Source organism: Panulirus ornatus, chromosome 30, assembly GCF_036320965.1.
Source record: "Panulirus ornatus isolate Po-2019 chromosome 30, ASM3632096v1, whole genome shotgun sequence".
Classification (NCBI taxonomy): Eukaryota; Metazoa; Arthropoda; class Malacostraca; order Decapoda; family Palinuridae; genus Panulirus; species Panulirus ornatus.
Genome location: NC_092253.1, coordinates 5,107,588 through 5,120,315, shown reverse-complemented (window position 1 = coordinate 5,120,315; position 12,728 = coordinate 5,107,588). Strand labels below are relative to the sequence as shown.

The window sequence follows — 12,728 nt, the reverse complement described above, 5'->3', positions numbered from 1 at the left end:
AGATTAAGATCCAACCGTGCATGTTGGTACGAACTGAGTGGACTTCCCAGACCAGTGTCACTTGGAGGAGAATTGTGAGTTGAGACGACTGTCAAGCGATGTATTTAACAAGACGTCAAGTAGGTGGAACAGAGAAACCATTATTTTCAAGTCCATATTGTTACAATATTAGAATCCCACTAATTTGAGGAAATGATTAGCAGAGAACAACCATATCGTCTGCCAATAATCGTATCTCTTACTTCATTTTTCTACGTTTTAGAGAGAGAGAGAGAGAGAGAGAGAGAGAGAGAGAGAGAGAGAGAGAGAGAGAGAGAGAGAGAGAGAGAGAGAGAGCATTAGACCAACGTGTGATGTTCCAGCGATCTGAAAAATAAAAAAGAAATCCCTTTCAGAATGCGAGCCGCGATAGATTTCTCAGTAGATAGTGATCACAGCGGGTGACTGGAAGTGTTCATGGCATGAAGGAAGTCTTGTATGACAATGAATGGAAATATTATCAAATGAGTTGACTTGCACAAGAGGATATAAAACACTTCATAGAAGCTTTTAAGGAGGTTTGGGTTGTTTTTTTTTGGGGGGGAGCGCTGGGAGGATGGGTCCATTAGCTTCGTCTACATAGACATAAGGTAAGGAATGAGATGAGGAGTATAGCGCCGTGCTGGGGGCTGGGTGAGGCAGCATCTGGAAAAAAAAGAAAGGAAAAGAGATTTGTTGACATTGTTTCATGTGAAATATTCCTCTGACACAATTGTAATGACAGCATATGAGAAATGGATTTATAACTTATATGTACAGAGCTATGGTATATGTTCATAAAGGTATCAGAAAAAAAAATATTTTGCGTAGCAGATCACACGAGTATGTTGGTCAAAGACCTGTAGCGTTGAAGACCCATGGGGATCACACCTCCTCAAGGATATGCAACATGTGTAATAAGAAAGTCTCCAGATTTTGGAGAGAGAAAAAAAAAAAATAGAATAGCTGAGTAAAAATTCGAAAAGCTTGCAAGGGATTGAAGCCAATTCTTAGATGTATTTCCCCAGAACAAGAGAGGGAATGGTCTCGGTGCCAGGGGCTTTGGCTGGATCTGGGTGTTGGAGACGAGACGAAATTCTACAGACAAAGAATTTAGAGGCGCGAGTGTAGTGTGGCTTGTGGGGATGGTCTTTGGTGGGAGGGAGAAGACAAATCAACATAACACGAAAAGATGTTTCATTTCTCCCTCACTACCTGTTAGCATAAACTGAAGCTCAGTTTTTTCTTTTAGCTGCAGCTGTTGTAGCGTACTGGAAAAGATCACAGGTATGTGATCAAGACTGGAAGTCTGAGTATAGACACCTCCTTGAATGGGATGACGATGGGAAGAATGCCACCTCAAACCACGACAAATTATTATTTCCAAGTGCAAGTGGCGGTACCTGGATTGCTTGCACTGTCGTCAAGGCCGACCTTGTCTCGTTCTATGTATCTTTGTATAGTTTGTGTGCATTGTAGTGACGTCTGACGCGAGGGGATGAAGCGGGAGGTGACGAGAGTGTATTAAGTGTGGACAAAGTTGGGAGTAAAAAGCTACCCCACGCATCATCCATCCCCTTCCCACCTCCTCCCCAGCAGGGAGCTGTATTTATTTGAGTTATCCTTTGACACTGATCTAATCCTGGACAATGGCAGTCTTGAAAAGATGACCGAGTGCAACGAGGGAATAGCTCTCTCTCTCTCTCTCTCTCTCTCTCTCTCTCTCTCTCTCTCTCTCTCTCTCTCTCTCTCCTGTGGTGTCGTACTAGGTTCAGCGTCATTCGGGAAGAGAACTTCACAATTGCTTTCAAAAGACCAAACGTGTAAGCCAGTCCCGACGAAAAAAAATTTAATGTTTTTGTCACTCCCTCACTGGGCAATTTGAGTCAAAAACAAAGAATTCATTCAACGGTTGTTGTTTTTTTCCTTTTTCAAGTCCGTCTTGCTGTTTACAAATGTACTGACTGCAAGCTCATGGCGTGTTATGTGAGACGAAAAGATGTGGGAAATCTCCAAACGAATCAGACGATCCCTAAACAATCCATTACAATCGTCCGAAAGCTCGTAATGCGTGACACAGTGGGTTAGAGCGTTTGGTTTCCTCCTTCGCCACGTAGAGGGCAACACTGACTTGAAGCCTTTTGTGTCATCCTACACCAATGCCACGTAGTGAGTGACGGTGGCTTAGAGCGTTTGGTGTCATCCTACACTAACTCCTCCTCCTCCACCTAGCCTTGACAACTTGCTCCGGCCTGTAGTTGCCCCGACCCGTGCGTGGGGGTAACACACTTTCGCTTGACGCTCTGGGAATAACCATTCGCTTGCAAGCCACGAAGTTATTTCTGTATATCTGACATGCTATATTAAGGTACGTGTTATTACACATCGTCTATAGATCTAGATGTAAGTTATACTATAGTACTGACGTCTTGTTTACCTTACGCTAACTAGTTAGGGGTATGGTTTAACAATCGTATGGTTGTGAAAAAAGCACCCAGGTCCTTAGGATAATTGAAACGGTTCTAGATCTTTGATATATGGTTCTAACTATTTGATACGCGGTTCTAAATCTTTGATATAGTACTGACGTCTTGTTTACCTAACGCTAACTAGTTAGGGGTATGGTTTAACAAGCGTATGGTTATGAAACAAGGACCCAGGTCCTTAGGATAATTGAAACTGTTCTAGATCTTTGATATATGGTTCTAAATATGATATACGTTTCTAAATCTTTGATATACGGAATCTGCTTCTCTTGAAATGTCTTTTTGATCAATATACTATCTCAGTTGCATACTTAAATGGTGGATCATATACGAAGAGCAAACGATCGTAAAGACCCGTTTCAGTTGATATGATAAATCAAAATTTTCCATATTCATTTATGGCACAAATTAGGCTTCGGTGAATTCAACCAATTATTTTTTTTCTATGATATTCGTACTTATGCCAGATTGAATTAAAAAGTGGGGGAAATTCAGTTCATGAAATATACTTATGCTAATAATGTAATATTTAGTATTTAGGTATCAATATTCATGACTGAAAGAACGTAAATAATTTTTGATAGTGAATGATTTATGCTAAATGTAATATTCAAAGGTAATCTTAAAATCTCATTGAATTACCGATGAAACGTTGAATTACTTTTTTTTTCTCTCTCGCAAATTTGATGTTGCCATTATTGTAAATAAATGGGGGGGGGGGGATGTCAGACACACTCCCTCCATTATGACCATAGCTCATCCATTATGACCACAACTCCTCCATTACGACCACAACTCCTCCATTGATCTCTCACTCCAACGTAACCATTACCCTCCATCTAGCTCTCCATCCTCACTAGCTCCCCTCCCACTATTTTTGACCGCGCTCTCCCTCACAAACGTGACCCTTCCCATTGTTTCTCTCCCATTACTTCATCTCTCTTCTCAGAGTGGAGCGGGTCCTACCCATTCCATCTGTAACACCCTGCATCCCCTTCCTTCCTTTCCCAACCTCCTTCCTGCCTCCCGATCTCCGCCCTTACTTCACATGTTCTATTCCATCCTCACACTCCCTTCCTTCCCATGACCCTTTTCTCCCCACTCCTTCTTTTATTCTCCCACCAAGCTCTCGTTTTGCGTATCAATCCCAACCTTTATTCCCACCCCATTCCATACGCCTTCCCTCCTCCTCACACCTTTTCAACCCCTCCACCCATTCCTTCCCTCCCCACACCTCTTCACCCCCTCCACCCATTCCTTTCCACACCCCATCTTTTTCACCCCCCGTCCACCCATTGCTTTCCTCCCCAAACCTCTTCACCCTCTCCACCCATTCTCTTCCTCCCCCAACTCCTCCCATCCTTTCTCATCCTCTCCCTTTCTCCCCACCGTTTCCCCACCACACCCAACTGCCATCATCCGCCATTGACGTGAGCTCTTTATGAACCCCACCAGCTAAGAGCAAAACATTCTCCCCACCTACACACACACACACACACACACACACACACACACACACAAAGAACGAGATCCTTAAAGACCATTTTTACAGCGTGACCTTCACAGGATCTTGTACGTGCCTCGCTAGGAGGGTAAATCCTACTGTAGATATATCCTCAGTAAGACTATTATATATAGGGAGCTAATGCAGAAGGGGGTGGCGGAGGAAATTTATAATCAACCCCGACATAGGCTTCACCCAGGGAGGAGAAATTTATAATCAAGTGTGGTTTAAAGCCTTCATCCAAACCTCCAACATAGAATACATACGTAAGTTAACTCGATGATAAGTTCTCTCGACGATGTTCTTCCTCCGTAAACGGAGACTTCGTTATACAAGGGTAAAATAACACTCCAATAAGCGTTAGACGAAAACTCTTGACCGTAACCATTCGGCAATATAGTTTTTTTTTTTGTCGATTTTGTTGTATTTTCAGCTTTTCAGTGACTGTATAAACGACGTAAGCTGTTGTAGTGAGATGTACTGATGTCTTGGTACGTTTCTTTGCAGTGAGTGAGTATCTTCGCGAAGCCCCATTCAGGCCACATCCCATGATGACAACTGCCGCTGCCACCACTTCCTCCTCCGGACAGCAGAAGTTTGGATAGGCTGTCGAGGGACGGTCCTCCAGCATGTAAGTAACATGTCTTTATACACTGGTCAAGACGAACTTGAGTAAGGGGGTGAGGTGGTGAAGTGATCTTAGCTGGTGGTGGCTAGCCAACCTCGGGCCGACAGGTGAACCCCGACTACTGAGAGAATCTTTCATGTTTTTTCCTTTTTTTTAGGCCAAAGGATCTCTCTCTCTCTCTCTCTCTCTCTCTCTCTCTCTCTCTCTCTCTCTCTCTCTCTCTGCACTAGTGTGAAGGAGATTTAGATGCATGACTTCGCTATACGTAACAGGCTAAGTCGGAGGGTAAGTGTATGACTAAGTCAGAGACTAGATGCATGACTAAGTCAGAGGGTAGATGTCTGACTCGGTTCTACGAGATGACTGACTTAGATGGTTTGTTGACATGGTACCCTCTTCCCTGGTTTATTAGGAAGGATCGAATAGAATGATAGAAGTGTTCAGTAATAGCTTCCTCGTTTCCATTATGGAGAACTGCTGCTTGTGTAGATCAAACTCGTCTGATTACCAGTTGTGAAAAGGTGAGCTGCATGTGACCCAAGTCTCCCGGACAATTGGCTTCGAATGTGGCCACTTCCGTGAATGAGGCTTGAAAAAAGCGCACGCACTGAAGTTTGATGTTATCTACTGAAAGCAATCGGGTCTGAAGGAGCTACCTGAAAGCTGCTGTCACGTCCTGTTTCAGCCAAAGTTCAGGCACTAAAACACATACACCCTCGCTGTTCTCTCCCTAGGGAATGAAACTGTGTGCTTCCTTCTTAACTGCGAGGTCTTGAAGTCAGGATGTCAAGGGAGGAGGTAGTATGATGCCAGGAATTAGAGGGTGAAACACCCAATAAGAGAGGGTGAAATATCAGAGAATAGAGGGAGACTTTTAATACCAGGAAGTAGATAGAAGACTGGACTATAATGTCTTGCATTAGGAAGGCATGTTGAGGATTTCGTAAATCCACCATTATATCTATATAGTACATTCATACAAGTGGCATCAATTTTGTGTGTAATTAGGCAATTTGACATTTTTTGTGGCGAGATGAACAGATGTGGACACGTGTATATCCACTTCCTGACTAACTGATAACGTAGGACAACAGATGTGGCCTTGATGCCTTGGGTCTTACCTGATAGCTGCAGGGTGGGCAGGTGGTGAGGTTGGCTGTATGTCACGTTATCCAGGTGCACCGAGACATCTGTTGTCCATTCGTACGCGTGTACGGTGGCGCTGCATCTGTTGGGAAGGACACGATCAGAGGTCAGAGGTTGTTTAAGGTTTTAAGAAGGAACTGGTTAAGGTTATGTTGAATATCTATCGAACGGAACGTCAAGAGATCAAATGGTGTTTTTTAGATTTCAAATGAAATGGTTATTTGTTAAAGATCTCTCGAAGGGAAGGTATATAAGACTATTATTTCTTTTTGGTATCATTCCTTTGATCACCAAGATACGATCCTTAAGAGCGACAGTATGACCGGTGATTTCGACCATACGACCCTTAAGTACAACGGTCTTGCCCTTCAGTATAATGGCCATGCGTTTAACCTGAACTTTAAGGGTCAGGGGTCGTACTATCGTGCTCCAGGCTGGTAACGTCGTGTTCCAGGGTCGTACCATCGTGCTCGTCTAGCATATATACACATAAACACACCAGACTTTACCACTCAACGAACTGATCCCTGATTCCGCCGAGCGCTGGTGCTGATAAAGGTGAAACCCATGAGAGCTTACTTAGAGGTGAACGACCTATGTTTATCGTAGCCTCGAGCTCAGAACCCCGAGCCAATACAAGACAATACCAGAATCACACAATCTCTTGAAAATACGAGCAAGAAAATACACACCCGTGTTTAGAATTTCTTTCTACTTCGGTCTCTTTATTTTGAAGGGTTTGTCCAAAGGTAAGCCTTTGAAAATCTTAGGAAAATGGTCGTCTCTTGTAGGAGAATGTGCAAATGGTTACTGAATATTCACTTGGAATTCACATTTCTCCCGCTGTTTTGTTTCACTCTAGAATTTCCACTCGAATTTCTGAAGGTCCTTGTAGGCAAAAGACATCAATTAAACCAATGGAAAGCAAAGCAAGTGTAAACCACAAGTAAAGAAATTAAAAAGATTACGTGAAACATTATATATATATATATATATATATATATATATATATATATATATATATATATATATATCCAAGAGGTGGGTGGAATACCCATGGAAATGAATTCATTGTGAGGGGATGCGAACCCACATTATTGAGATTCCCGAGCATCCGAACACAATATAGACCTCAAGTTCGTGATGTGACAAATTCGGACACGATAGTTAGTTAGTTTCGGTGATACTCTGCATTCCTCGTTCTTCGAAACAATGCTTTTGATTATATGCTTTTGGTCGTGTTTACAGACCCGTTCGTTCGAACAATGATTCGACCTCCCCCACTCCCTCCCTTTTCGTTCCTCGAAAATGCTTTATTTGGTTCTGACTCTTTTTATGATCCTTACAAGCCTTACGTTCTTGGAAATGCGCCTTTTTATGATTTCGCTAAGGCAATGCATGTAGGCCAGGGAATGGTTCTGAAAGTGACTTTGAACCTCCGGTTCATCGGGAAATGTTTTGAGCGTAGATCAGTTTGTGAAGCATTTGTATCGAGCTGTGATTCGAATCGTTCGAACGTTTAATACACATTTCGCTCAGAAAAAAAAACCACTTTGAGTATTCTCCCTCAGACAGCTGGATATTCATTCAAGATTATTCAGCAAGTAAGAATTTAAATAGAGAAGTGTGTGTAATATTTTCACAATATATATAGATATACCTCAGTACTCGCGTAAGAATATATATTCAAACACACACACACACACACAAAGAACGAGATCCTTAAAGACCATTTTTACAGCGTGACCTTCACAGGATCTTGTACGTGCCTCGCTAGGAGGGTAAATCCTACTGTAGATATATCCTCAGTTAGACTATTATATATAGGGAGCTAATGCAGAAGGGGGTGGCGGAGGAAATTTATAATCAACCCCGACATAGGCTTCACCCAGGGAGGAGAAATTTATAATCAAGTGTGGTTTAAAGCCTTCATCCAAACCTCCAACATAGAATACATACGTAAGTTAACTCGATGATAAGTTCTCTCGACGATGTTCTTCCTCCGTAAACGGAGACTTCGTTATACAAAGGGTAAAATAACACTCCAATAAGCGTTAGACGAAAACTCTTGACCGTAACCATTCGGCAATATACAGTTTTGTTTTTTGTCTATTTTGTTGTATTTTCAGCTTTTCAGTGACTGTATAAACGACGTAAGCTGTTGTAGTGAGATGTACTGATGTCTTGGTACGTTTCTTTGCAGTGAGTGAGTATCTTCGCGAAGCCCCACGCTAGCCACATCCCATGATGATAACTGCCGCTGCCACCACCTCCTCCTCCGGACAGCAGAAGTTTGGATAGGCTGTCGAGGGACGGTCCTCCAGCATGTAAGTAACATGTCTTTATACACTGGTCAAGACGAACTTGAGTAAGGGGGTGAGGTGGTGAAGTGATCTTAGCTGGTGGTGGCTAGCCAACCTCGGGCCGACAGGTGAACCCCGACTACTGAGAGAATCTTTCATGTTTTTTCCTTTTTTTTAGGCCAAAGGATCTCTCTCTCTCTCTCTCTCTCTCTCTCTCTCTCTCTCTCTCTCTCTCTCTCTCTCTCTGCACTAGTGTGAAGGAGATTTAGATGCATGACTTCGCTATACGTAACAGGCTAAGTCAGAGGGTAAGTGTATGACTAAGTCAGAGACTAGATGCATGACTAAGTCAGAGGGTAGATGTCTGACTCGGTTCTACGAGATGACTGACTTAGATGGTTTGTTGACATGGTACCCTCTTCCCTGGTTTATTAGGAAGGATCGAATAGAATGATAGAAGTGTTCAGTAATAGCTTCCTCGTTTCCATTATGGAGAACTGCTGCTTGTGTAGATCAAACTCGTCTGATTACCAGTTGTGAAAAGGTGAGCTGCATGTGAACCAAGTCTCCCGGACAATTGGCTTCGAATGTGGCCACTTCCGTGAATGAGGCTTGAAAAAAGCGCACGCACTGAAGTTTGATGTTATCTACTGAAAGCAATCGGGTCTGAAGGAGCTACCTGAAAGCTGCTGTCACGTCCTGTTTCAGCCAAAGTTCAGGCACTAAAACACATACACCCTCGCTGTTCTCTCCCTAGGGAATGAAACTGTGTGCTTCCTTCTTAACTGCGAGGTCTTGAAGTCAGGATGTCAAGGGAGGAGGTAGTATGATGCCAGGAATTAGAGGGTGAAACACCCAATAAGAGAGGGTGAAATATCAGAGAATAGAGGGAGACTTTTAATACCAGGAAGTAGATAGAAGACTGGACTATAATGTCTTGCATTAGGAAGGCATGTTGAGGATTTCGTAAATCCACCATTATATCTATATAGTACATTCATACAAGTGGCATCAATTTTGTGTGTAATTAGGCATTCGTGACATTTTTTTGTGGCGAGATGAACAGATGTGGACACGTGTATATCCACTTCCTGACTAACTGATAACGTAGGACAATAGATGTGGCCTTGATGCCTTGGGTCTTACCTGATAACTGCAGGGTGGGCAGGTGGTGAGGTTGGCTGTATGTCACGTTATCCAGGTGCACCGAGACATCTGTTGTCCATTCGTACGCGTGTACGGTGGCGCTGCATCTGTTGGGAAGGACACGATCAGAGGTCAGAGGTTGTTTAAGGTTTTAAGAAGGAACTGGTTAAGGTTATGTTGAATATCTATCGAACGGAACGTCAAGAGATCAAATGGTGTTTTTTAGATTTCAAATGAAATGGTTATTTGTTAAAGATCTCTCGAAGGGAAGGTATATAAGACTATTATTTCTTTTTGGTATCATTCCTTTGATCACCAAGATACGATCCTTAAGAGCGACAGTATGACCGGTGATTTCGACCATACGACCCTTAAGTACAACGGTCTTGCCCTTCAGTATAATGGCCATGCGTTTAACCTGAACTTTAAGGGTCAGGGGTCGTACTATCGTGCTCCAGGCTGGTAACGTCGTGTTCCAGGGTCGTACCATCGTGCTCGTCTAGCATATATACACATAAACACACCAGACTTTACCACTCAACGAACTGATCCCTGATTCCGCCGAGCGCTGGTGCTGATAAAGGTGAAACCCATGAGAGCTTACTTAGAGGTGAACGACCTATGTTTATCGTAGCCTCGAGCTCAGAACCCCGAGCCAATACAAGACAATACAAGAATCACACAATCTCTTGAAAATACGAGCAAGAAAATACACACCCGTGTTTAGAATTTCTTTCTACTTCGGTCTCTTTATTTTGAAGGGTTTGTCCAAAGGTAAGCCTTTGAAAATCTTAGGAAAATGGTCGTCTCTTGTAGGAGAATGTGCAAATGGTTACTGAATATTCACTTGGAATTCACATTTCTCCCGCTGTTTTGTTTCACTCTAGAATTTCCACTCGAATTTCTGAAGGTCCTTGTAGGCAAAAGACATCAATTAAACCAATGGAAAGCAAAGCAAGTGTAAACCACAAGTAAAGAAATTAAAAAGATTACGTGAAACATTATATATATATATATATATATATATATATATATATATATATATATATATATATATATCCAAGAGGTGGGTGGAATACCCATGGAAATGAATTCATTGTGAGGGGATGCGAACCCACATTATTGAGATTCCCGAGCATCCGAACACAATATAGACCTCAAGTTCGTGATGTGACAAATTCGGACACGATAGTTAGTTAGTTTCGGTGATACTCTGCATTCCTCGTTCTTCGAAACAATGCTTTTGATTATATGCTTTTGGTCGTGTTTACAGACCCGTTCGTTCGAACAATGATTCGACCTCCCCCACTCCCTCCCTTTTCGTTCCTCGAAAATGCTTTATTTGGTTCTGACTCTTTTTATGATCCTTACAAGCCTTACGTTCTTGGAAATGCGCCTTTTTATGATTTCGCTAAGGCAATGCATGTAGGCCAGATGGTCTGAAAGTGACTTTGAACCTCCGGTTCATCGGGAAATGTTTTGAGCGTAGATCAGTTTGTGAAGCATTTGTATCGAGCTGTGATTCGAATCGTTCGAACGTTTAATACACATTTCGCTCAGAAAAAAAAACCACTTTGAGTATTCTCCCTCAGACTGCTGGATATTCATTCAAGATTATTCAGCAAGTAAGAATTTAAATAGAGAAGTGTGTGTAATATTTTCACAATATATATAGATATACCTCAGTACTCGGCCGTAAGAATATATATTCAAACACACACACACACACACCACACACCAGCTTAAACTGGTTTTGTCAACAGCTCAAAGATTCTGTGAAAAAAATACCAATGCTCTGAAACTTAATCACTTAGGGCGAACAGCGTCATAAATCTGAAGTGGGAAAAATATCGACATCCAACAAAGCCTTTGATAACACTTTGGCTGATCTCTTAAAGCTTGACTCTTAATCTCTCTCTCTCTCTCTCTCTCTCTCTCTCTCTCTCTCTCTCTCTCTCTCTCTCTTGCTGAGCTCCTCTATCATCCCCATATCATGGCAATATCTCACTCGTAAGCACTTATAAGTAGACATGTAAACACTCTCTCTCTCTCTCTCTCTCTCTCTCTCACCACATCAGAAATGAGTAACGACTCGGTCATTAAGTGAAGAGTGTCATTATATCTATTTTTTTCCCCCTCTCCTTACCTCGTACCTTGTTCTCCCTCCCTTATCCCTTCACCTTATATTTCAATTACATTTTGCTTTTTCAATCCTCTTTGAGATGCAAATCCTCCCAGTCCCCTTTTATCAAAGGCTTTTATTGCTGGAATTTCTCCCTAAATCCTTACCTAATCCTCTCTAGATGTGCTCATGTATTTTCCAGCACCTCTCCCGCCTATATTTTAACCATTAGTGTCCTTTTTCGTTTTATGGCATATTCTTACTACATGGATTCATTTTCAATTGCTTGCGCGTCATTTTACTTTTTTTTTTTTAGTTTGAGTAATTCATTCCTTATGAATATATTTCCATGGGATCTGTGACTTCAAAGGGCAGCTCAGTTCCTTAATTTATGACCATATCGTGTCTCCTAAACACACACACCCACACACACACGTATATAGAAAGTTCATCCTTCCCTGCATCTCTCCACCTGCATGGTATCCGGCAGCCTCTCTCGCCACATCCAGTGAGAGGGACGATGCACAGGAGGCGGGTCAAACAAAGCACTCCACGGTCTGCTACACACATTGAACTTTTACTGGTATGGAAGACTCCATTATAAGCTCCTATTGGCTTTCGCTCTTGTCTTTTTTTCCCATCGCACTGTGGACAGACGATCCCTTCTCGAGTCTCGTAACCTTTTTTTTCTTGTAAGATGAACGCTAATTATTTTACATGCATCTGTTTTCAGGTTTAAAAGGTTTGGATTACATTAAGGTATCCTTAAAGTAATTGTATCCTGGGTAGATGATATTTTCCCCTCGTTGTGTAATCAGGCTGAAACCCTCAGCCTTCTTTTCCCAAGATTAGCATCTTGGTTCTACCTTGATACCACGTATCATTGTATCGCACAGACATTCAACGTTATCTTTTGCAACATTCAGTTTCCACATTATGCAAAAATTATATCAGACATATAAATAATATTTTTTATCACTTTATTGCCTCACGATTACGTTTTCTCTCATTTCCCTTCAGCGTAAATGCAATTAGAAATAACTTGCAGGCGAAACGAGGTAATCAAATTAAAACATCTCAAAAGAAAAATGATTAGAAAAACTCGCACAGCGCAAGCAAAACTTACAGCTATAACTATATACTTTCCCCACGTACGTCTCTTTCTTGCAAAATATTATTTTCATCAACTTTCCCTCTTCACCAATTCCTTTCTTACTTTCATCTCTTCCTCACACTGGCAAAACGCACCCCCTGAAGGCAAGAGGGGTAGAACAAACAGAGGTGTTTTTTTTTTCTCGCAAGAGATCGCGCGGCGCACACGTCCCCCCTCCATCTCCATGTTCCCAACTGCTAGTGTGTTGGTGGTGCTGGTGTG

The 12,728-nt window shown here is 42.1% G+C and overlaps 1 protein-coding gene and 1 long non-coding RNA gene across 3 annotated transcripts in view; one reads left to right on the top strand and one right to left on the bottom strand.

Moving 5' to 3' along the window:
- Window positions 1-275: 275 nt before the first annotated feature.
- The window catches only part of LOC139758342 (uncharacterized), a 177,582-nt gene continuing 165,129 nt past the window's right edge, over window positions 276-12,728 (bottom strand). For both annotated transcript variants that reach the window (XM_071679631.1, XM_071679632.1), the window contains 2 exons: window positions 9,232-9,338; window positions 276-684 (listed from right to left, as the gene is read on the bottom strand). In XM_071679631.1, coding sequence (XP_071535732.1) covers window positions 605-684; window positions 9,232-9,338 — 187 coding nt within the window. In that variant the 3' untranslated portion in view covers window positions 276-604. The remainder of the gene's footprint in view (window positions 685-9,231; window positions 9,339-12,728) is intronic.
- Window positions 1,893-12,728, top strand: part of LOC139758344 (uncharacterized) — a 289,753-nt gene continuing 278,917 nt past the window's right edge. The window contains exons 1-2 of the long non-coding RNA XR_011714801.1: window positions 1,893-2,386; window positions 7,986-8,109. This is a non-coding gene — a long non-coding RNA (uncharacterized lncRNA). The remainder of the gene's footprint in view (window positions 2,387-7,985; window positions 8,110-12,728) is intronic.